The sequence below is a fragment of the Copadichromis virginalis genome, linkage group LG7 (assembly GCF_057382275.1).
Source record: "Copadichromis virginalis isolate Kocher_CV1m ecotype Utaka linkage group LG7, C_Virginalis_male_GT1.1, whole genome shotgun sequence".
Classification (NCBI taxonomy): Eukaryota; Metazoa; Chordata; class Actinopteri; order Cichliformes; family Cichlidae; genus Copadichromis; species Copadichromis virginalis.
In genome coordinates, this window is record NC_140624.1 from 42,075,330 (window position 1) to 42,098,282 (window position 22,953).

The 22,953-nt window shown below is 39.3% G+C and overlaps 3 protein-coding genes across 5 annotated transcripts; 2 read left to right on the top strand and 1 right to left on the bottom strand.

Annotated features, from left to right (window-relative positions):
- Nucleotides 1-4,181: 4,181 nt before the first annotated feature.
- Nucleotides 4,182-8,304, top strand: pou5f3 (POU domain, class 5, transcription factor 3). The gene is made up of 5 exons (XM_085463448.1): nt 4,182-5,916; nt 6,032-6,146; nt 6,323-6,453; nt 6,630-6,794; nt 6,876-8,304. The coding sequence occupies exons 1-5, from the start codon at nt 5,185-5,187 to the stop codon at nt 7,113-7,115; spliced, it is 1,383 nt and encodes a 460-aa protein (XP_085319574.1). The 5' UTR covers nt 4,182-5,184; the 3' UTR covers nt 7,116-8,304.
- A 339-nt stretch (nt 8,305-8,643) lies between these two features.
- Nucleotides 8,644-13,848, bottom strand: fut7 (fucosyltransferase 7 (alpha (1,3) fucosyltransferase)). The gene is made up of 3 exons (XM_085463449.1): nt 13,583-13,848; nt 12,556-12,642; nt 8,644-10,080 (listed from the first exon to the last, which is right to left on the bottom strand). Exons 2-3 carry the CDS (start codon nt 12,556-12,558, stop codon nt 9,019-9,021), a joined length of 1,065 nt encoding a protein of 354 aa, XP_085319575.1. The 5' UTR covers nt 12,559-12,642; nt 13,583-13,848; the 3' UTR covers nt 8,644-9,018.
- A 3,761-nt stretch (nt 13,849-17,609) lies between these two features.
- clic3 (CLIC family member 3) lies at nt 17,610-22,029 on the top strand. 3 transcript variants are annotated; one of them, XM_085463451.1, is made up of 7 exons: nt 17,610-17,748; nt 17,888-17,999; nt 18,441-18,550; nt 20,366-20,491; nt 20,619-20,725; nt 20,817-20,992; nt 21,159-22,029. In XM_085463451.1, the coding sequence occupies exons 2-7, from the start codon at nt 17,964-17,966 to the stop codon at nt 21,321-21,323; spliced, it is 720 nt and encodes a 239-aa protein (XP_085319577.1). In that variant the 5' UTR covers nt 17,610-17,748; nt 17,888-17,963; the 3' UTR covers nt 21,324-22,029. The 3 variants fall into 3 exon arrangements, with proteins under 3 accessions (XP_085319577.1, XP_085319576.1, XP_085319578.1); XM_085463450.1 differs by having other exon boundaries at nt 17,891-17,999; XM_085463452.1 differs by lacking the exon at nt 17,610-17,748 and adding an exon at nt 17,795-17,811.
- Nucleotides 22,030-22,953: the final 924 nt, after the last annotated feature.

The following is a 22,953-nucleotide window of genomic DNA, read 5'->3' on the forward strand; positions in this document are numbered from 1 at the left end:
CTCCTACCTTTCCTGTTCAGCCTTTACACTTCAGACTTCTGTTATAATTCGGACGACTGCCATCTAAAGAAGTTCTCAGATGATACAGCCATCATTGGATGCATATCAGACGGGAATGATCAGGAATACAGGGGGGTCATCAGTGACTTTGTTGGCTGGTGTGAGACCAACGTACTCCTATTCAACGCCGGCAAGACAAAGGAGATGATCATAGACTTCAGGTACTTCTGTATAAGAAGGGCCAGAGTCGACTCCACCTGCTGAGGAGACTGAGGTCCTTCGGAGTCTGCAGGACTCTGTTAAGGACATTCTATGACACTGGGGTAGCATCTGCCCTTTTCTATGCAGTGGCCTGCTGGGGGAGTGGATGCACAGACAGGGACAAGAGCAGGATTGACAAACTGGTGCGGAGGTCTAGCTCCGTGCTGGGATGTCCCCTGGAGTCTGTGGAGGTGGTTGGCGAGAGGAGGATGTTAGTAAAGCTGACATCCATCATGAACAACCCACATCACCCACTGCATGAGTATGTGAGTGGGCTGAGAAGTTCCTTTAGTCAGAGACTGAAACACCCTCACTGCAGGAAGGAGCACTTTCGCAGATCATTCATCCCAACAGCAGTTAGACTCTAACTCCTCAATCACGATGTCATAAGTCACTGGACACTGTGAACATCCATGGTCACCACTTCATGCATAATGGACCTTCCATGTGTATGGACATGTGCAGGTATATATGTATGTATATGTATACATATGTATATTTAGTGTGTACATGTGTGTGTGTACATGTCTATACATAGGAATAGTAGTGGTACAATAGTTATGTCAAGCTGTATAGTTTATGTCTTCCATATTTCCAACCATATCCATAATCACATACTGTGTATGCTACCATTGTATATAGTGTATTATCTTACTTTTTTCACTGATTGTACTTATTTGTATTTTTGTATTTCCTTCTGATATCTGTACCTGAGCTGAGGTGACGCAAAAATTTCTCCGTTGTGGGATCAATAAAGTCTTATCTTATCTTAAATATTACCTTTCAAACTTGTTCAACTAGAACACAGGGATAGCTCAGTAGGTAGAGTGGTGGCCCCACGATCGGAAGGTCGGGGGTTCGATTCCCCTGAACAGCTACCCTGAGGTACCCCTCAGCAAGGTACCCTCCCCACACACTGCTCCCCGGGCGCCCAATGGCTGCCCACTGCTTCACTGAGTGAATGGGTTAAATGCAGAGAGGAATTTCCCAACGGGGATCAATAAAGTACACTTTCTTATTTTCCCGATTATCCTTGCATGTTTCAATTAATCAATCGACAGATTTCTAATTTTCAAGCAAAATAAATAAGGTGTGGCTCAAGACTTTTCTACAGTATTATGTATTTTCACAGATAAAGCTTCTTTTGGGTGTTTTTAGTAAAGAAATTACAGGAAATTTAGGACAAAGATGCAACAGTGGCCCCTTGTCAGAATCATAGTAGGCGTACTAAGTTAAAGCTTCATAGTTATATGTTCTACCAAAGCCAGTGCATTATTTTGCAGTTTTAAAGAAAGTTATCCAGATGTTGATCAAATATGGGTCTTCTTCTTTTGTCCATTTCTTAAGACTAAGGATTTGTTTTTGAGTTTGACTGGAGCAAGTCAACAAAACATCAAATCATAGAAAATACAACAACACATTTTTTCTTCTGTGATGACTTAGTATAACAGAAATTGGCATTTTGACTGCGCTCTTAGATAAAATGTATATAAAAATGGACGTTGATCTATGTTACAACCTTCTGGGACACTCAAAGATTTTAAAAATGAAAATCTGTGCAATCAAACAATACTGAAAGCCAACTTTATTTTTCATCCTAAATATTCATGAAATGCCACAAGACATCTAAATATTCCCTGCTAATACAACAACTAACCCATAGTCGACATAAATATGGAGAAATAACAATAAAATAACAGACTGAATAGAGAAGGACTCAGTTTAAACAATCACAGATACATTCTCCTTTAACCTGGCAGTATGACGCATGTAGTGCTGCCACTCTGCCTCAGTCCTGAGTGATCCTGTCTGACCTTGTTTTACCTTGACTACGCCCATAAAGTGTGTATGTGTGTGAGTGAGTGAGTGTGTGGTAGGAGAGAAAGGTTTGTGGGTTTTGTGTATGTGGTTGAATTTCCGTGTGTGCTCGGGAGGGGATGTGTCAAGTCTTCTGCCTCCATTGAGATGTATGCAAATGCCAGTAAACCTCTTTGTGCTCGCTGGTGGACAGCGAGAAGAAGGCTGCCATCAGCCCTCGGATGAAACCTTGAGTGGGTGGAGGTGTGTGAACATGGGTGTTAACGGCAGGGCTGTTAGGGGGGAAATCAAAATGCCATCAAACTTGTTTGTGAGATGATAGTGATAGTGCTGCTCAACAGGAAGGGTGGATTTTAGGAATCCTACCAATTAAATCAGCAACAATCTGAAAGCAGTCCCTCAGATTGAATATAAGATTGTAGGTACACTCATTACATTTTTTAAGTTCTTTCTTACTTGCAGGAATTACACAAAGATCTTCCCAGAAGTGCATGTTTACTGTTAAGTGAGTCATTTTACACATCATGCATCTGCAAATAGAAAAGGAAGACATGACCAGAAAAAAAGCAAGTACATTTACTTTCACAAGTAAGGGTCATGAAACTCAAGTTGGAGGTGTTTCTTTCACAGATCTGATCAGTTGAGATGTGCAACACATTCACGTTGCCACCCTATCAGCAGGCTTTCTTTTATCTCTTACTTTCTCCCCTCCTCTGATTGTGCTGAAGGGCTCTGATGAGTCTTGAAGAGAACTAAAGGCAAGATCTGAGACATTTGGGAGGTGGGGGTGGGTGGGGTTCAGCTAAATCCTTGGATACTCTTCTCACACATCTCCTCCTCACTGTACTGAGCCATTCAACACTAAACCCTCCACCCCCTCTTGCCCCCAACACCACCAACACTCCTTTTCTTTGGGCACCCTGAGAGCTCTGCGCTCTCTTGTGCCTTTCTCTCTCTTTCTAGCCCAGCCTATCTCTCTTGCTGTGTTTGTCTTTTGCATAACAATTATTCCCCCAAGTCCATGTACCCAGAACAATGCTTGTATAGCTGGTATTTGATGTCCTTTATTCCACTGACTTCTCTCCGAAAGTGTGTTAAGTGCTCATCTGCTGGTTATAATGTAGTGTGATGAGCTAATTTCAGAAGTTCCAAAAGAAGAAATTCTGTTTGTTTGCAAGAACGTCTTAAACTAGAGCACATGAACCACCAAGAATATAATGACATGAGTTTGAGGTGTTTTACTGTTTTTTCTTTTTTCTTTTTCTTTTTTTTTGGGGGGGGGGGGGGGGGGGGGGTAAGGCCTCAAGCCACAAGGAGAAAAAATGTTACACATGGCGCTACACATGCAACCTATATTCCAGCAGAACTTGATTATACAGCCTGCAGACAGCTTGACCAGTTTTACACGTTTAGGTCATATTGCAGTTAATCCCTGCAGTGGGACATGCAGACTAGGGGGAAACTTCCATCGAAACTTCAGGATAGTGTCTCAGATGATGGGGGTGTTGGGGAGGGGGTTGATGGGTGTGGGGATTGGAATCAAAGGGTTGAGGACTTTTTGTTTCAACGTGAAAAGGAGCTAATGGCCGACCATCGCATCTCGGGATCTGAAATCCCCGGGGTGCCCCCGGGGCCTCGTCGTACAATTGCACCCCCCACTCCCTTCCCGCAGTGCGTCTTCCTGCCGCAATCTGCGGCCAACTATTCGCGCTGGGGGATCGCATCTGTACTGGGCTTTTGAATAGCCATTGATAGGGGGTGAATGGGAGAAGTTCAATCGAGTGCTGTGGATTGTTTTATGGTTAAGCTTGTTTTTTTCCATTCCGAATGTTTTAATAAGCTTAATATAAAAAAGTAGCCATAACCTTGGCAACTGTAGCCTTTTCCTTTATCCTTTTATCCCAGTATGTAAACTCTTATGCATAATCGCATTTTTATCTGGGTTTTTTTAAACAATCATAAAAATTGTAGACTGTCTTTTATTTCGGTAACACAATCCTCTAATTCAAATACAGATTTTTAACTGATAGTTCTGAATAAAGTTATATTCAGTTGTTTTAAGAAGAAGAAGACAAAAAACAAACAAACAAACAAACAAACAAACAAAAAATCCACAATTGAAAACATACACTTTGTAAAAAAAAAGGTGCCACGGACATGAATAATTTCTCACTACAACAAGATAGAACATGTCTTTATCTGCAATGGGTGGGAAAATTTTTATTTCGAGTAGCCATAAACCATTTTTCATTCCATTATGCAAGTGTTGCCTAATTTATGAGCAATTTATGTTTGTTAGAGTTAAAAAGTACCCGACCCCAATGTGTTTACGATTACATTCGGCCTGGTTCATTAGGTTAATTTGTTTCATCAGCTACTCGGGATGACATTGGTATTTGTTTAAATACATTGATTCAGGCCACACTGAAGCTTGTGTGTGAGAAATTTTAATGTCAAAGCCATGCCATTAACGAGGAATAATGTAAAGAAACGCTGCATTATAATTTATGTATGAAATGAGCGAGTTAGGATGTTAAATTGTTTTTTTCACAGGAGCAGTGACCTGTGGTTTTTGAGCAGTGTTTTTATGGTCTTCCAAGTAGATCAGTTTATTCTAAGCATTAGCTTAACTTTAAAATATATGTACTTCACATACATAAAGTATCAATACCGTGCTAAAAATAACTTTTTTAAGTTCAGGTGAAAAAAACACGCCCACCTCTTTGGGAGGAGTCAAGGTCATTTACAAATGCACCTTCAGCTGTGCCCAATCAACTAGCCGACCAATGGGCGATGATTGGCTGTAAAACGATACTAACACTTGTGGCGCTGATAAGAAAAATCTGTGGAGCAGACACGCATTTGAGCCTGATGGTAGATAAGCGTTTGGGAGGACAAAGCTTTATGGACTAGGCCGTTGGGATATTGGTAGTTATGCTGCATTCAGACGTAGGCCTTCACGTTTGAACTGGTTTATTTATTTTTTTCTCCTTTGGATCCCGAAACGGATAAGACATTTTAAAACCAGTCACCTCTAGATCAACTTTTTCCCCACTTTCTGGAAGCGCGTTTGTTGCTCGGCCAGGTTTTCTCATCTTTTGGAAGATGTCTGAAAGTCCTGAGGGCCACAGCCGGCCTTATGACTTCAGCCGCGCCAGCGCTTGCGCGCAGCTTTTGGGTCAGGAGGGTTTTGGTAGTAGTGCCTCCTTCCAGGTACCCCATGGTGTCTTGCCAGACCCGAGCCGCATTTACAACAAAAGCTGTTACAGTGGTATCGCATCGACATCCGCTCAAGCCTTTTTCCCCTTCCCATCCGTCTCCACCGACTACAGGCCCTCTGAGCTACAGGCTGGAGACTTTGGGCAACCCAAGCATTGGTATCCCTTTGCAGACTACACAGGCCAATTACCTGGCGTATCTGCAGCAATCCAGCCTATAAACCTTACCACCCCTGAAGCCGAGACGGCGGAGCAAATCAAACTACCTGAAATAAAGATGGAGAAGGTCGCCCGCGAGGACTACTCATCCGAGATGAAAATTCAGCAGTACCTGACTCCACAAGCCTCCAACGATATGGCCCACGGATTATTCTACGCTAGGACTGGGACCTGGAACCCGTCCTTTTGGTCCTTCTCGTCACCTGGCAGCGGTAGTCAAACTCCCTCCACGTCTTCGACATCTTCCCCATCGCTGTCCCCCTCACCCCCGAGCAACGGACTTCCGGGGAACGGGTATTTCAGCGTGAACACACCTCAGGTTGTCCCTGAGGCCCAGCAGCAGAGGCCGGCCACCTCCCGACGAAATGCCGCGTCCTCCAATCAAGGATGCAAGGAAGAGGTGAGTCCTCATCTCGTAGACCTTTTGCAAGAGCACTGCAAATGTGCGCTGCCTATCAGCCAAAGATTTTTCGCTTGAATTTTGGATTATTTTTTTTTTAATTTTCTCCTTTTAGCAGGAAACTGTTTCCACTGAAGAGCTGGAGCAGTTTGCCAGGGAGCTCAAACACAAGCGCATTACTCTGGGTTTTACCCAGTCAGATGTTGGCCTTTCACTGGGAAGCCTTTATGGTAAATTTATTCTTATCTTATGTTGCATCTGACTTTAGTAGATTGGATTGGCAGATTTGGTAAATGTTGGCAATTAAAAATGGTTATGAATATTATATGCTCATGAAGTGTCTTCTGCAGTTTGGGGAGCTGGCTGTGTGTCCGTCAAGTCTTATGTCTTTTATTTTCTGGAGCAGGAAAAATGTTCAGCCAAACTACCATTTGTCGTTTTGAGGCTCTGCAACTGAGCTTTAAGAACATGTGCAAGCTGAAGCCCCTTCTGCAGAAATGGCTGGATGAGGCGGAGAACTCTGAAAATCCTCAGGATGTAAGTTTCAAACAACCAGTTTAAGACCAGGTGATTGCCAAACTGGGGCTCCTTTTAATTTTAGACTAAGCCCAAACTGAAGCAGATATGTCAAATCCTCTAGTGATACAAATTTAGGTGCTTGAAGAGCACAATCAGTAACTCTCCATCCCTCTTACACGTTTCGGCTTCCACAGATGTACAAGATTGAGCGAGTTTTTGTTGACACCAGAAAAAGAAAGCGGAGGACCAGTCTGGAGGGGGCAGTGCGTGCTGCTCTAGAGTCCTACTTCATCAAGTGTCCCAAACCGAACACTCAAGCAATCAAGCACATTTCGGATGATCTGGGCCTGGAGAGAGATGTAAGCATATCTTATTTCTCTCACCACAAGTCTCTTGTGGTTCACATTTTGTTGACTAACACTTTATTTTGCTCTTGGCAGGTGGTACGTGTTTGGTTTTGCAACCGGAGACAGAAGGGGAAGCGCTTGGCTCTGCCGCTGGATGAGGAATTGGAAGGCCAGCTGTATGAGCAGAGTCCTTCCCCCATTCCCAGTCAGGCCTACCCAGGGCCCAGTTTCACTGGAGGCCCTCCTCCCACGCTCTACATGCCTCAACTTCCCAGGCCTGATGTCATGAAACAAGCCCTGAATCCTGGAGTGGTTGGGCACCCAACTAGATAAAGCCATAGTCCAACCAGAACCACAGATTGCCTTTCAAAAATGTGCCCAACTTGCCTCGTAAGCTCTACAAATGCAGCAATCAAACCATCTGATCGTATCTGAGTTGTGTGAGGGTGAAATCAAAGTGGTTTCTGGTTTCAGCTATGGTGATTGTGAAATGTCTTATGTCACTGTGTTCTGTGACCATGAACTACTTTGACTTCATATAGCAAAAGGGGATGTGGAGTTGCGCATTTATTGCATGACTATGTATTGGCCAATGAGTCCAGTTTTTGAGTTTGTGCTGTGACTTTATGGACCAGATGTGGAATGAGGCTTGGTCTGTAAATGCTCAAGAGCTGGGGTGTATTAGTTGTGCATAATTCTGGGTAGGCTTTCTGTGGTGCCAACAAGGGAAAAGCAAGGGAGGGACACCTCCTTAAACAGTATTCATTTTTGACAGTTTGGCCAATACTTGTGCAATACTTCTTGTGTCATGTCTGTAGAGAGCATCTGTAGTATTTGTCTAAACTAGCACTGCAACAGAGAGCGCTCTTATAAGATTGATTTGTCCAAATTTTTTTACAAGGCTTTTATTCCATTTTTATTTGTATACCAAACTTGCTTTTTTCCCCTCCCTTGTGGTTATTAGTATTAAGCAAAAGGGGGAAAAAAAGCGCTTCAGTAGGTGTTAGTGTAATCCCTTTGACGTAATCTGGCAAATACTACAACCCTTTACTTGTTCTATTTGTACACGCTTTCTTTCTCAGATGAGCGACGGTAAATGTGACTTGTTGCCATCTGCTTTTAGAAACTCTTGTAGGATTCTTTTTCTCTTTATTTAGATTTTAATGTTGACTGACTACCCTGTCAACTTTCTCTTTTTTATTTCCTATGTTACTATTTACTCAGTGTTTTTAAAACTTTGAAAACAATGTTAAATGTCATTCCAACTTCAAAATACATCAAGAAGTCCCTAGGTGACAATAAAATTATTAGCAGGATCAGCTTAAAGTTGTCAAACAATATGTACTGCTGTAATTTATTTCTGGCCCAGGATACCTCAGTGTTGATTACAAGCTGAAATTATCAACTTGAAGTTATTTACTGAGAGTGCAATCACAACTGTTAGGCATTAGCTGTTAGTTTTTAGCAAAACTAAATTGATTAATATATTGAAAATCTGGGATAGTGACATTTTTCACTTAAAAAAAAAAAAAAAAAAAAAAAAAGTTTGTAATCATATGTATGCATAATTACAGAATTGCCTATTATCCCCCAATAAATGTTATCAAAAGACAGTGTTTGTATCTTTTCATGATAAACCCTCATCATAGGGTAAGCAGTAGTTTGTAGCTGAATTTAAACAGGGGAATTTTACCTCATGCTGCTAAGCTTTGGCATTAGTGTAGTAAGTGCATGTATGTTATATATTATTCAAGGAAGTGGTGTGTGTGTGTTTTGGCCTGGATATAAAGTGCAAACATGGTCTCTGAGTCTTTCAACACTTCAGCAATGAAAAATGACAATTTTAAAAAGTTTTCCAGGTTTTGCTTTATTGTAAACATTGAGGCAGTTTACAGACATTTCCATAATGCAAGAGGCAGGTTACACTTTATCCAGATATCCACTACATCCCTTTTCTAAATATCTCCACATACTAGATAGTTTTTAACCTTAGTGTACTGGAGTAAAGTGCTAGGGATTTCAGTGTAGCAGATCACTCAGTCATTGTTGTTAATGCATAGTAGTTACAGTGCAGTTTAAGTTGTGTGCATACAATCACATTTCTAAAATATTTTTTTAGATACAATTTTTCAGATTTTTACGTTTCACATTCACTCTGAACTGTTTTCAAAGAAATTCAGAGAATGATGAAATGATGTCTACAAATGTTGCAAAAAAAAAATACAGTAAAATTTGATCAAATGTTTAAGCTTGTGTTAGCATTGACCCACGCATCTAGGTCTGAGTAAACTTTGTGCTTAGGTAAACTGTTGTACTTTGAACAGATATTACACAGTCTTTCCCTCCAGTCTGTGTACCGTTTCACTTTCCACTGTTTCTTCCAGGTAAAATACTCATTGTAGCGTTTCTTATCCTCTGCAAGCTGTTGTAGATACTTTCCCATTTCATTCAGTGACGCAAACTCATCAACATGGATGAAAGAATGAGGTGGAGCCACAGCTTTGTAATTGCCTAAAGGTGGCCCCAGGACAATGGGCAAAGCCCCTCCCTCGTAAGCATTCCTCCACAGCTTCTCCGTGATATAATCTTTAGCAAGTGAGTTCTCAAAAGCCAAATAAAAATAGCAGCGAGATATTGTAGGTAAAAGTTCTGAGGAAGGGAGGCGGTTTTTAGTCCAGCGCCCATAAACTACCACAGGAACTGAAGCTCTGAGGTTGTTGTACACTTGGCTTCTTTTGTGGTGGCTCTTATAGTTGCTGATCACCCAACAAACCAGAGAGCTCTTGTTTACAGAGTTGTCTTCATTCACATGTTCTTCAGCCTCCCTCCGTAGCAGCATGCCATAGGGTATGCTGACGTCAGCATCCCTCCTGTAAGTTATGGTCATGTTAAAGATATCTGCATACTTATGTAAGTTTCCATTGTGAGAAGGAGCCTCCAGGGACATCCAGGCCCACTTCTGGCTTGATGGCCGTGAGATGTTAGTAGGCAACTTGTGGAGGCCCACTTGCAGCTCCCTGTTGTGGAACACCACTACATCCGCAGAGGGGAAGTAGGAGCGCTCGTCCACCAGAATACAGTGAGGGATACGGTAGAGATCCCAGCAAACGTCACCCTTCAGGCTGAATGATCTGCTGAAGGGCCAATACCACAGCAGGACGGTCACATTTCTACTTCTGCTGTCATGATGTAAAGGTTTTACAGAGCTACTCAGCCACCCACTGAAGAGACACAGTGGTAAAAAACAGAGGATGACTAGCCTCTTCACCAACTTGCGTATTTTTTTGGTGTGAAACCCCTGTCATAAGAAAAGAATGAACACATCAGTTTTTTTCCTGCTTCACTGTTTGCCTTGAGCAGATATATAAAGAAAAGACATTACTTGCATGTTTTTTTTTTCTTGAATGCTGCATAGACTTCAAGGATGATCTGTTTTGTTTTACCTAAATATAATCCCTCACATTTTCAGTAAATGCATCCTTCTAAAGGTCCACTTAAACTGAGCATATTTAAATTCTTCCTTTTGCACTCTGCACAGTTCACAGGTTAAAAAAAGGTGTTGCACGGACGTCATTATAAACTTCCTGGAACGAGACATGTTAGCGCTTATCCCTTTATGTCATCTGTTAAGACACCAGAGGCTTCTTCCAGGAAACATGTTCACAAAACTCTATATTTAAAAAGTCAATCTAAGATGATTAATTCTGATAAAGTCTTTTTATCTTTTGGTTCCAGAGAGGCTTATCAGTGCTAAGTCAATCATCTCTGTGTATATTCAATTCTGTGTTAAGGCGTGCCTGACCAGAGGAAGAAAGACATCATCAGCGGAGTCGAGGTGGGAAAATCTGAATTTCAGTATTACCAATAGCCATGCTGGTATTGGTATCAAATTGATGGTAGCGTGATCAATACTTTGTTTCTATCTTCTAGGGTTCAGTATGTAGCCCACTAAAAAAAGAAAAAATATACCTCAAACCTGCACTGTGAATAATTTCTGAACCATGTTCTTTTGACTTTCACGTCTGTTTAATTGCAGTATAGCACAGCATTACAGCGGAGGTCCCAGACCACAGATTCACCATTGTAATGGGTAAATAAAGAGCAGAGTCTCCGATTAAAACCCAGCAGACCGAAGGATGTGAATATGCATCAGTGTGGACAATGATGTTTATCTTAAAACTACGGTGGATACACTATTTGTTGCCATCTCAAATGAAAAACAAAAAACAAGTAAATAAATTAAAAAAAAGTTTTTTGCTACAGTTTATCACCATGTTCGTTTTAATTTAAAGTAATAGTAAAACGATGGGATGTTACCAACTTACTTAAATGCTTAGTGAGATTTAAAGAAAAAACAAAGAGAAAAACAAAATTTTGCTTTAATGTTTCTCTGTGTAAATATTTCTAATCTGATCTAATCTCAACCTTCAGTGACAGATGATGGTTCTCTTACAGCCACAGCTTGGTCAGTGCTCTTTTTAGCGAGTCACAAATGGAGAACAATGGCAGTTCCAATGAAAAGTTTCACAGTTTACATCTGTTTACGGTCACTGGCGTCCTTTTGGGGAAATCAAATTTGAGGAGGCATTCTAGTTTCTAATTCTGTCTGGAAACTCAGAAATTCAGGAGCATACCATAAAATATCAGTGATGCTTATCTGTTTTAAATCCTGCTGTGCAAGTGGTTTTCCACCTGGTTTGCCAATGATACCTTCTACCAGAGCCCATTCTGGGTAGATGCCTCAGTACATCTATGAACAAAGTCCAACCTGAAATGTTCACAACACAGTCAGACTGCCTGCAACATTTAATGATGTTACAGTCTTAAAGTCATTTCAGCCTCATCTTCATTCAAATATTCACATCGAGATCCAACTGTGACAGGCATTTTTTTTCTCCTTCTCACTGACAAATGACTGATTAGTGATCAACGTGTTAAAGCTAAAGCTTTAAATAGAATTAATATAAACAATATTTAAAGATATTCAAATAATAAATTAGTGACATAATCGCTGTCTCCATCCTATGGAAGTTTGTTTCAGCTAATGAATGAATGAATGAATAATTAAAAAAAACAAAAACAAAAAGAAAAAACTATCAAAACCCAGACATGCATCAGAAACTTCTGTTATTATCTCCATTATGTGTTACACTACATTATGATTTATTATCTCAAAATTTTAACTGGCAGAAAATATGTTTTGATTTTTTCAGTGGTGAAAACAAGACTTCATACCATTGTTATTGCTGACTAAATCATTGCAAAAGTGTTAAGTGCAAAAAATAGCAAACGTCTAACTGAGATTTCGGTCTTTGTCAACCTGTAAGCTTCTGGAAACGAATTCACATTGCTCTGAGGTTCGCCAGGGACTTTATGACTGAAGAAATGAAACAAGCAGTCACTGATTCAGCTGTGGTGGTGGCGTGGCAGTCAGACAGAAATTCAGAGTTTGTTGCTGAAAACCTGCCAGTGAACAGATTTAGTCCACAGATTCTTTTAACCTAGTAACTGACTTTTTCTGGAGCAGAATGTTGGGGTTTTCTTCTTATCTGGCTTAACAATGTCAGAGCTAAACTTGCTTCTCAGAATAGAGCCTAGGTCTTTCATTAAGTGACCAACACCTCATCAAACTATGGAGAAACTGAAAAAAGAAGCACTTTCTTCACAAGGTAACTTTGTAAATTTATATGGAAAATCAGAAGTCTCTCTTAAAGTAAATAAAAGTGTGTTGTATTCAGTTTTGGGTAGAGTAGTGACTGTGTTCAGGACTCACCATTAGGGACTTTAACTTCACATGTGGCTTCCAGTATGAACACGATTCACCACCTCCTACACAGATCAGCACCTTGCCTGTCCTTTGCTTTAAATGAACAAAACAAAAATTAAATATTACTTTATAAGAAGGGGAAAATCTCTTTCAGTCAGTATTTGCATGTGTATAAAACACATTGTTATTATCTTCCAGCTGTTATTTGGTTAATCGCTCCTCTCATGTTCAAAAGACAGAATCAAGCAGTTGCACAAATGACACAAAGTGAGTTACAAATCACCTGGTGTAAAGCTCGAACGAATGCAATTCAAATATTTTAGTTAATCCTGTTTTTGCATTGCATGACATTGCATATTAAATTCTAAACTAAAGGCCTATATCATTTAAAAGCTCTACCTTTCTTAAATGGTGTGGTCTTTCTGTGGAACCTGTCTTTGTCTTTAGAAAGTACAATGTGATGCAGACTTAAGGAAATGGGATTTTGCAATATGTAAGACCTGAAACTACAAGGTTTCAGTTTGTTGAAAATGAAGAAGAGCAACATTTAAAATGACTTCCCACACTAACTCCTGAAGAAATATTTTCACAAATTTATTCCTTACATTTGCATGGCAGAGGAAGAAAGCACATGTTTGGAAAAACAAATAGAACAAATGAGCCTCCTTCATAAAAACATTTGTATATATCCTTAATACATTATATATATTTTTATTCAAAATCTATGTCAACAAGTGTATTAAATAGCAATATTCTTAAGAAACAGGCCATGTCTATAGTTCAGACCTAAAGATCAACTACAGGATGTTGTAAAAGATTTTGTTGTTCTGTCACTGGCTGGTGACCCTATACTTTTAAACCTGCATGTTTCTATTTATTTCTAGCAGTCAATGAAATGCAAGCTGGCAGATTAAATAAGCAAGCAAACAAATAAAGATTTAGCAAGATTTTGCTTAGCAAGAAATTTCTTTAGATGAACCACACTGACCAGAAAGACATATGAAAGGCAAAACCCCAAACCTCCTCCACTAACCTGATGATGAGATGAGTGGTTTATTCTCTTTCTTCAATCACCATGAATATTGTTTCTGCTTGTTGCCAGCAGAAACACGATGGTAAACTTGTGTTAGAAAACCAAAAACACAAAGCCTTTTAAAGAATCGTAGGTGTGGCTTTTCTGAAATCTTGCTGAATATGTGTTTACATAAAAAGGTCCACATTGTCCCACCCTCTTTCTAACTCCGCATTGCATTTAAATTCCTGCCTTCTGGTAAGTGCGGAACATTCTTTCTCTTTTATGTCTGTGGCAACCCTCACTCTATGAGAAAAAATGGAGCATATCCAAGACGAGTTCGTTGCATGTGTGCACGGCTATAAAAAAGAGGAAGTGTCAGGCATGACATATGAAGATGGGGGTTACACAAGGGTGCTCACACAAGACTGAGTTACAATCAGGGAAGCTGCTGTAGGGGGAAGAACACCAACACCGGCACTACTGTGCAGAAATATTTTGCAAACAAAACAAAAGGGAAAGGGCCTGTATCAGAAACATCATGTTTCTGTTTGCATCAGTGAGTGGTCAAAAGACAACATGCAGCAAGATGTTAGATATATTTAGAGTATTATTTACATATACATGCCTGGTTGTCACTGATTATCACTTGTGGTTTGTTAGTGCTAAGGAATGAAAAAGCAGTGGCAAGAAGTGGTGAACAAATCTGTATTTGATCCAGAATGAATTGCAGATAGTGTAGTCGTAGTTTAAAATCTGTAACAGTGTATCTGTGAATATGTAATTATGTGCACTGGTGTGCTGGATCTCCTGTGTTGCTGCAAAATTTTTTCCATCTTGTGTAATCTTAAATTTGAGCAGTAGAGGTCATCCTTAGTCTTCTTGTGAGCAGATCACTAGCTCAACAAGCTTGTGCATGTTGGTGGCTCCCAGTGGGATTTCTGGACCCCATGGAGAAGAAATTATCTGCCTCTTTTAACTACAAATTTTCCTTTACAATAGTCCCAATCACCCGACTCTTATCTGTGTATAAGCTTGTCCTGCATTTCCCAGTCGCCAACTCAGTGCACCACCTTTCTACTTTTACCTGTTTTCCTCTCCCAGTAGCCTCTTGACCTGTTTGTCTCACCTTTAAATTGTCAAAGGGTACAAAAAATAGGATTTTAAAATGGTTAAAAGTATATTTAAATCTCATAGATTATCAAATACTAAATAAAGTCCATCTTTGTGCTTGTGCAACCAATTCAGATGAAGCAATGTGAGAAAGGAACATCATAGTCATAGTCATACCCTGTAAATAATGGTAATCGCATGTATGTTTAATATGCCATCCCTTTAGTAAAACCATGTTTTATATAACATATTTGGTTTATGTTGTGCTTATGTTAAAACTGTTTTTACACCATATTTGTTGCACATATGACAATTTAGTTTCAATTGTTGAAGAATTTATTCAAAGAATATTCGAGTGTTTCAAAAGCAGAACAACATCCTGTTCGATCCTGGACAAAATAATACACTAAACTGCTTTCATCAACATGTATTTGAGTGTGTGAAATCAGCTTATGGAATTCACAGCACAAAAAGTCACAGATGACTGATAAAGACAGGTCACACCCTTATGATTTCCTTCCTCAGTCTTCCTCGCCTGTGGAATAATACAATGTTGTAGGGGTTGTGTCACAGCTACAGCAGTCTGCTTCTTTCTAGTGATGTTATCTCACTCATTCAGCTTTCACCATTTTTTTCTCTTTACATCCTTGAGGGTGTTTCTTTCTCTTCTTGCCAACCGGAACACAAGTCTCGGTGGTGAATGCTTGTTACACAAGAGCATTTTTATTCAGTCATGAATGCAGATCGACAACTAGAAACAGCTGTGGAAAATGTCCAATATAAACATATCAAACTGAATGGGAAACACTGGGTCTAAAAATGTCTTCAGTGCAACTGCTTAATTTATATCTGAAATGGAAAGCATGCAGAAAATAATGTGGCCAAAAAGAAAAGAAAAAAAGAGTTGAATAATAAATTCAACAATGATATTTAAGATACAATATCACCTTTGTGGCAGTATTTTGGATAGCCCTCTTTCCAGTTCCACTGTGAGGGTACCACAGTGTGCAAAATGTGACTCATCAGCTAGTGGAGAATTTTTCTTTATAGCATGGGGAAGCAGCCACAAGCAGTCAAAACATCCTTTGGAAAACTACTGCACCATGCTATTGATGTTCCAGCAGCATGTGATATACTTCAAACTTTGCTCCGTGAGATAACTGTAATTCCTTCCTCCAAAACATCAATATGTCCTTTAGAGTCGATTCCTCAAAGACGTTCTACCATTAATTAATGTTTCAGTCTTAAGTATGATCAACCTGTCTCTATTAATTGGAAAGATACCACAGGGCTTCAAGCTGGCAGTAGTTAAACTGTTACTTAAAAACCTATCACTTGACCTAGATGGTTTAGCTAATTATAGGCCAATCTCCAACTTTCCTTTTTATCTCAAAAATTCATGAAAGAGTAGTTGTTACAGAGCTAACTGATCATCTGCAGAGCAATGGTTTAATTCAAGAGATTCAGTCAGGTTTCAGAGCCCATGACAGTACAGAAACAGCTTTAGTGAAGGTTATAAATGATCTTCTTATGGCCTGAAAGTGGACCCATCTTTGTGAGTGTCCTCTGAGACCTCAGTACAGTGTTTGACACTGTAATCCATAATATATTTTTACAGTGATTAGAGCATGCTGTAGGTATTAAAGATACTGCACAGCAGTGGTTTGAATCATATCTATATACATATTTGTTCACGTAAATGGAGAATCCTCTCTTCACCCACTGAGGTTAATTATAGAGTTCCACAGGGTTCAGTGCTAGGACCAATTCTGTTTACATTATATGTGCTTCCTTTAGGCAGTATCATCAGAAGGAATAGCCTTCATTTTCAGTGCTATGCAGATGACACCCAACTTTATCTATTAATGAAGCCAGATACAACACACCAATTAGTTAAACTGCACGAATATCTTAAAGACATAAAGACCTCGATGACCTCAACTTTTCTTCTTCTAAATTCAGTTAAACCTGAGGTTATTGCACTTGGCCCTAAAAAACTTAGAAAGGTGGTATCAGACCAGATTCTTACTCTGGATGACTTTACCTTGGCCTCCAGTAACACTGTCAGGAATATTGGAGTCATGTTTAACCAGGATATGTCCTTGTGCATATTAAACTGATATGTAGAAGTGCTTTCTTCTATTTGTGCAATATCTCTAAAATTAGAAACGTCCTATCTGATAAACTAGTTTGTGCATTTATTACTTCTTGGCTGGACAATTGAATTCGTTATTATCAGGCTGTTCTAAAAACTCCCTGGAAGCCTGCAGTTGATCCAAAATGCTGCAGTTAATTAAAGGACTGAAAGGGACTAGAAATACAGAGCAGATTTCTCCTATACTGGATTCTCTTCATTGACTCCCTGTTAAATCCAGAATCAAATTTAAAATCCTTGTCATCAAATACATTGTCTTGAATAATCAGGCCCGTGTTATCTTAAAGACCTCATAGTATTGTGTAATGCCATTAGAGCATTTAGCTCTCAGACTGCTGGTTTACTCGTGGTTCCTAGCAATAGACTGGAAGCAGAGCCTTCAGGCCCCTCTTCTCTGGGCTTCCAGTTTGGATTCAGGAGACAGACATCTTGGTGTCATATGATTTGCAAGGGTTTTCTCTGTTTTTGGTCTATTAATGTAGGGTTTTTACTTTACAATATAAAGCGTTATGAGGCACCTGTTGTTGTGATTTGTGATGAATAAAGTTTAAATTAACTGAACTGAAAGTAAGCAAGCTTGAAACTATAGAAATAGTCCACTTTTTTGATGACTCCTTTTTGTCTAACTGATCTTTTCTGCTAGATAGCAATTTACAAAGAGCAAGCCAGGGCTGAAAGAGTCATATTGGACAGACAGAAAGATTTCATCGACAGAATATGCTGGAAGTGAAGCCAGATCCAGATTTGCTGGTCTGACTGGTAACTCCAGAGGAGGTGTAGGCTGCCACTCAATGCTGGAGAGGTGTGGTGGCAGAACAACAAACCCCAGAAACAGGTGAAGAGTAGAGCAATTAAATAATACAGGTGGAGGAAAGATAAAGTACTGGTCTTGCATCCAGTGCTAGCTGTGATCACCAATGTGAGTATATATATATATATATATATATGTGTGCTTTATTTAAAAACAGAGAGAAAGAAATAGGTAAGGAGGTGTGTCAGAAAATTGCAAATGTCTTTACTTCAGTCACTATCACAGCTCTGCCTTGTCCTTTCATCAGCAGTGACAGAAAGAAATCAGTTTGTGGAACCAGCAGAGGTACGTGGACATCAGTGGAAAGACGGAGAGAAAGTAAGATGGCCGAGGAGCCAAAGATTGAACTCTTTGTAAAGGTAAGACATACAACAATCTTGACGTGTTACAGTCTAAGCAAAAACCCTTCCCATTCCCAGCTACTTGGTAACACAAGGTGACATTTTCCTGTTTGTTTACATCTAAAGTGACAGAAATGTGTCAAAAAAAAGCTTTTAACTTTAGCAAACTACAGTATTTCAGTGTATTTAAACTGTAGTAAAGCATACAATGCAGGATATGGCAGAGATACAAACCAGTATTACAATAATAGGCTTTTTAATCTGGGTGTGAAATTCCTTTGCAGTTAGCTTAAACTGCCAGAGCAGAGCAGGCTTAACGAGAATACCTGTGTAGGTGCTCATGGTTTTGTTAGATCCTGATACTAGAACCCACGTACAATTGTGCAATTTTATGATCATAAAAGCTTGTTTTATACTCATCTGCTGTGACTGCAAAGTGTCTTTGTTTCTGTCTGTCAGGCCAGTTATGATGCTGAGAGTGTGGGGAACTGCCCTTTCTGTCAGAGACTCTTCATGATTCTTTGGTTAAAAGGGGCCAACTTTACCCTGACCACTGTAGACATGAAGAGGTGAGAGCACATTTTATTCGTTTTTCAAAAAGTCTTGTAGAATCTTTAAGAGCTGGGCACAAAGGAGACTGGCTTCATACTGCTTTTTTGATGTAGTCTCAACAAAACTACTATTTACATTGTTTTTCACAAGTTGCATTCAAGGACAGAGAGTTGCATTTGTAAAAGAAATGGGAGGAAAGTCTGATTTACATTATAAAAGCCACCCAACAATGAAAACCTGCCAACACCTCACCCTCCACCAACCCCACTGAGTTCAGGAAAGGTTACAGGGACACTAAATGCTATGCAAGAAACAGCCACAGCAATAAAACATATAGGCAGGCAAATTATTTACATTCATACAGGATTCAGTTTTTGGTAAAAAATAGGTAAAAACTGGTAAAAAATTTATTATGTGAAATGGTAGATTACTGAACAGAAAAGACTGCTGCCTGGTGTAGGCCAAAGGGCTGAGATTCTGAAGCAGTCACACAAATGACCGCAATAGGTTACGAATGATAAGATGCTGAAAACGAGTACAAAGAGATATTTGTGAAGACAGATAACAAGATGACGCAAACAAATATTTTACACACCTGCAAAGAAACACAAAACCTCCACGAGATTCAAAACAATAACAAAAAAAAAAGAAAAAAAGAAAAGGTTTGAGAAACACTAGTGAGAAAAACAAATGGTCAGCAAACAGTTGTAACTGACTCAAAAGTGACACAAAATTAAAGCAAACAAGCTCAAAATAATCAGGTTTATATCTAAAACAAATCAGTTTCCATTCCATTTTTAAAAAGGCAAAAACACAAATGCTATGCATTGTTGACACTGCCCCCAAGTGTCAGTAAAATCAGATATTGCAGGTTTAAGAAAACAAACACACACACGGGAAGCTGAATGATATTTACAATGTATGAGTGAGAATCAGGCGTAAGAAACACCAAAACCAACAATAAAAGAATAAACCCCCCACACAAAGGTTTGACATCAAATTTAAAGCTGTCCTTCTGATGAACAGGCAGCGGAAAGGGAGGGGGCAAGGAGCAAAATATGCTGCACTTAACATAAACAACATGAAAGTTAAGTATATAAAATACACTATTTAGATCATATAAAAATAGGAAGCTTTCATTCCGGTGTCTCAAAAATTCTGTAAGAAGGTGTTAAGATGGTTGCTTGTACTCCAGCAGTCATTGCTTCTTCATGTTTTGCAAAAGGGGGAAATAATGAAGCCCTGTTAATCTATAGCACAAAACAAAAGCAGCTCAATGGTTTCAAACCCGTGTTTGTATTTTTTTTGTTAAACTTATCATGTCAGTCTATTTTTCACTCAGTAGGAATCACTACAAACCAAATTTAGACTGGTAAATGTGCCTGATTCTAGAAGAACACTTGCACTCGTAAACTAATTCATAGCCATAAAACACATTTGGTAGTGAGAACAAACCGCAGTGGATATTAAGTCTTTACCCCTTTAAAATTTAATTAGGAGTAATCCTTGAAGCTCTTTTCTGAATAGAACAATTTTTGTCATATTTCAGGCCTACTTATAAAACAAAAACCACTGGGCATGCATCAGAAGTCAGCGAGGGTGGTCTCTACCTATGCAGCTACTTTGAAAAAAAAAAAAGCCAGAAATTACTCTAATCATCAATGGTCATCATAGCATGGCTTTATTTATATATACTGAAGTGTCAAAACACACCATTAAAAAGTGATCCTAGCATGCTTTTCCATAGCATTTGCTTGGTTTAGGCTGGGAAGTTAAACATTTTAACTTTCTGATCAAGTGTGCCAAAATAAGCCTTCACTGATCTGTTGCAGGGCTCCGGATGTACTGAAGGATTTGGCTCCAGGCTCTCAGCCTCCCTTTCTCATCTACAATGATGAAGTCAAAACGGACACTAATAAGATTGAGGAGTTCCTGGAGGAGACCTTAGCCCCTCCACAGTGAGCAAAGTGCATCTTGCTTCAAACATATGAACCACAGTCTTTTCAGTCCTTGAAACACACTGCATATCTAACCCATCACTGCAACACCAAACATTAACAAAATGTTTTATTTGATTAACAACAGGCACCCAAAATTGTGCTGTCGTTACAAAGAGTCCAACAGTGTTGGAGAAGACATCTTCCGAAAATTCTCAGGATATATCAAGAATCCCAATCCTGGTTTAAATGACAGTAAGAATTTTGAAACTTTCAAGTCACTTATGCTATATATATGATGGAAAGAGCCACCATGGGTTAACAGAAAGCCTGCAACTTCTTTCAGTGCTCGAGAAGAAATTTCTTTCCACTCTGGTGAAGCTGAACATGTATCTAGAAACTCCTCTCCCTCACGAGCTGGCCAAAAACCCAGATCTTACTGTGTCTTCACGTCTCTTCCTGGATGGTGACAGCCTTACCTTGGCAGATTGCAACTTGCTTCCCAAACTCAACATTGTCAAGGTGAACAGAATTCAGCAATCCTATGTCTATACAAACCTTTCGTTTTGTTTTGTTTTTTAATCCTGAAGAAGAGAGAAATATTCACTGTTATCTGAATAGTAGAGATGATTTGAGAAATGTAATGAGTCGTTCCTGGACTTATTTGTAAAAATTGCTCTTCCCTCAGGTGGTGATCAAGGAGTACCGTGACTTTGCCATCCCTGCAGAGCTCAAAGGTCTGACACGTTACCTAGAGAATGCCTACAAACGGGACGAGTTTCGCCACACCTGCCCAAATGACTCAGAGATTCTCCTCGCCTACCATTCTGTCGCCCAGTACCTAAGCAAATAGAGGAGTGAACCTAAACAGCATTCATGAAATTAAAGAAAGTAAAAACAGAAAGAGATAAAATGCAGATGACTCAGATATACCATGTTGAAAATTAAGTTCTATATCTGTTTAAATTACATCTGTGTGGACAATAAAAAAATGGCAGTTTAATCATTTACTTTCTATAAAAAGTATAGTTGTTACCATGACTTTGGCTCCCTCTAGTGTTTCTCGAGTGTTTTTGTAAATGCCGTGTACGTGCGTGTTTTGTGTCTGAACGTAATGTTAAGTGCACTTAATTCAAATCAGATTTTAAACTACACATTATTTTAGCATACACATAAAAAGATGAATGACTGTACATAACTCCTCTTTACATATTTTTATATAGTGACTGCATATTAGCAGTGACCGTATGAGAATGGTTTAATTTAAATGCATAAATGGAGGGTGAAGGAAAGAGTATATCTATTTATATGGACATTATGGACATACATTAAAGGTTAAATATGAAAAAGTGGCTAATGTTGGTACATGAATGTTTGTATATGAATTTATTAGCTACTAAATTTTTGCTTTAAAGTTGTCATGAGTAATCGTTTTTATATTAAAGTTGTATGGTGAATGCAGATTTTTCATCATCATGGAATCCAAAACATTGGATGAAACTTAATCAGTTTTGTTAATAGCAAATGAATTATGGTAATAAAATTATTGATTACATGTCTATATGACTCTTGATGTATTTATTTCTATGGAAGCAGTATTTCATGCAATATAGCAGTAAAATTCACTTTCCAAATCTACCTGACCCTATATACAAAAGTAATTGCCCCCTAAACTTAATGCCTGTTCGTGCCAGCCTTGACAGCAAGAACTGCAGTGAAGTGTTTACAATAACTGGCAATGCGTCTTTAACATCACTGTGGAGGAATGATCATCTCTGCTTGGCAGAATTGTTTTACTTCAGCCATAATGAGAGTTTTTGAACTTGAACAGCCTGATTACGGTCATGCCAAAGCATCTCAACCTGGTTTAAGTCCGGGCTTTGGCTATAAGTAACTCCAAAACCTTCTTTTTGTTTTGTTTTTTGAACAATACAGAGGTGGACTTCTGGTGTGTTTCTGATCATTGTCCCTCTGTATTGCCCAACTGCTCTTGAGATTCAGGGAATAAACTGATGGGTGGAGATTTTCCTTCAGGGTTTTCTGTTAGAGAGAGGAATTAATGGCAAGTCATGCAGTCATGCAGGTCTTGAAGCAGCAAAGTAGCCCCAGACCATCACACTACCACCATGTTTGAATGTTGGTATGATGTTCCTTTTATCAAATGCTGTGTTTGTTTTATGTGGGATTTAACAGGCCCCAAGTCTTCCACAAAGATTGACTTTTGTCTTGTCAGTCCACAGAGTACTTTCCCCAAACTTTCAGGGATGTTTTATTGACAAATTTTAGATGAGCCTCTGTGTTCCTTTTGGTTAGCATTGGTTTTTGCCATTGGATTTTTCCCATGGATGCCATTTTTGCCCACTCTCTCTTTTTTAAATTGTTGAATAATAATGAACTCTCACTTTACTTGAGGCAAGTGAGGCCTACAGTTCTTTAGAACTTGTTCTGGGTCCTTCTGTGACCTTCTGAATGATTCGTCAATG

What these genes read in the sequence shown, in the direction of transcription:
- pou5f3 (XM_085463448.1), top strand. Translation starts at nt 5,185, where the DNA reads ATGTCTGAAAGTCCTGAGGGCCACAGCCGGCCTTATGACTTCAGCCGC. An exon ending in ATCAAGGATGCAAGGAAGAG is followed by an intron (nt 5,917 to 6,031) that starts GTGAGTCCTCAT and finishes TTCTCCTTTTAG; the next exon opens with CAGGAAACTGTTTCCACTGA. An exon ending in TTCACTGGGAAGCCTTTATG is followed by an intron (nt 6,147 to 6,322) that starts GTAAATTTATTC and finishes TTTCTGGAGCAG; the next exon opens with GAAAAATGTTCAGCCAAACT.
- clic3 (XM_085463451.1), top strand. Translation starts at nt 17,964, where the DNA reads ATGGCCGAGGAGCCAAAGATTGAACTCTTTGTAAAG. An exon ending in AGATTGAACTCTTTGTAAAG is followed by an intron (nt 18,000 to 18,440) that starts GTAAGACATACA and finishes TCTGTCTGTCAG; the next exon opens with GCCAGTTATGATGCTGAGAG. An exon ending in CCAAACTCAACATTGTCAAG is followed by an intron (nt 20,993 to 21,158) that starts GTGAACAGAATT and finishes CTCTTCCCTCAG; the next exon opens with GTGGTGATCAAGGAGTACCG.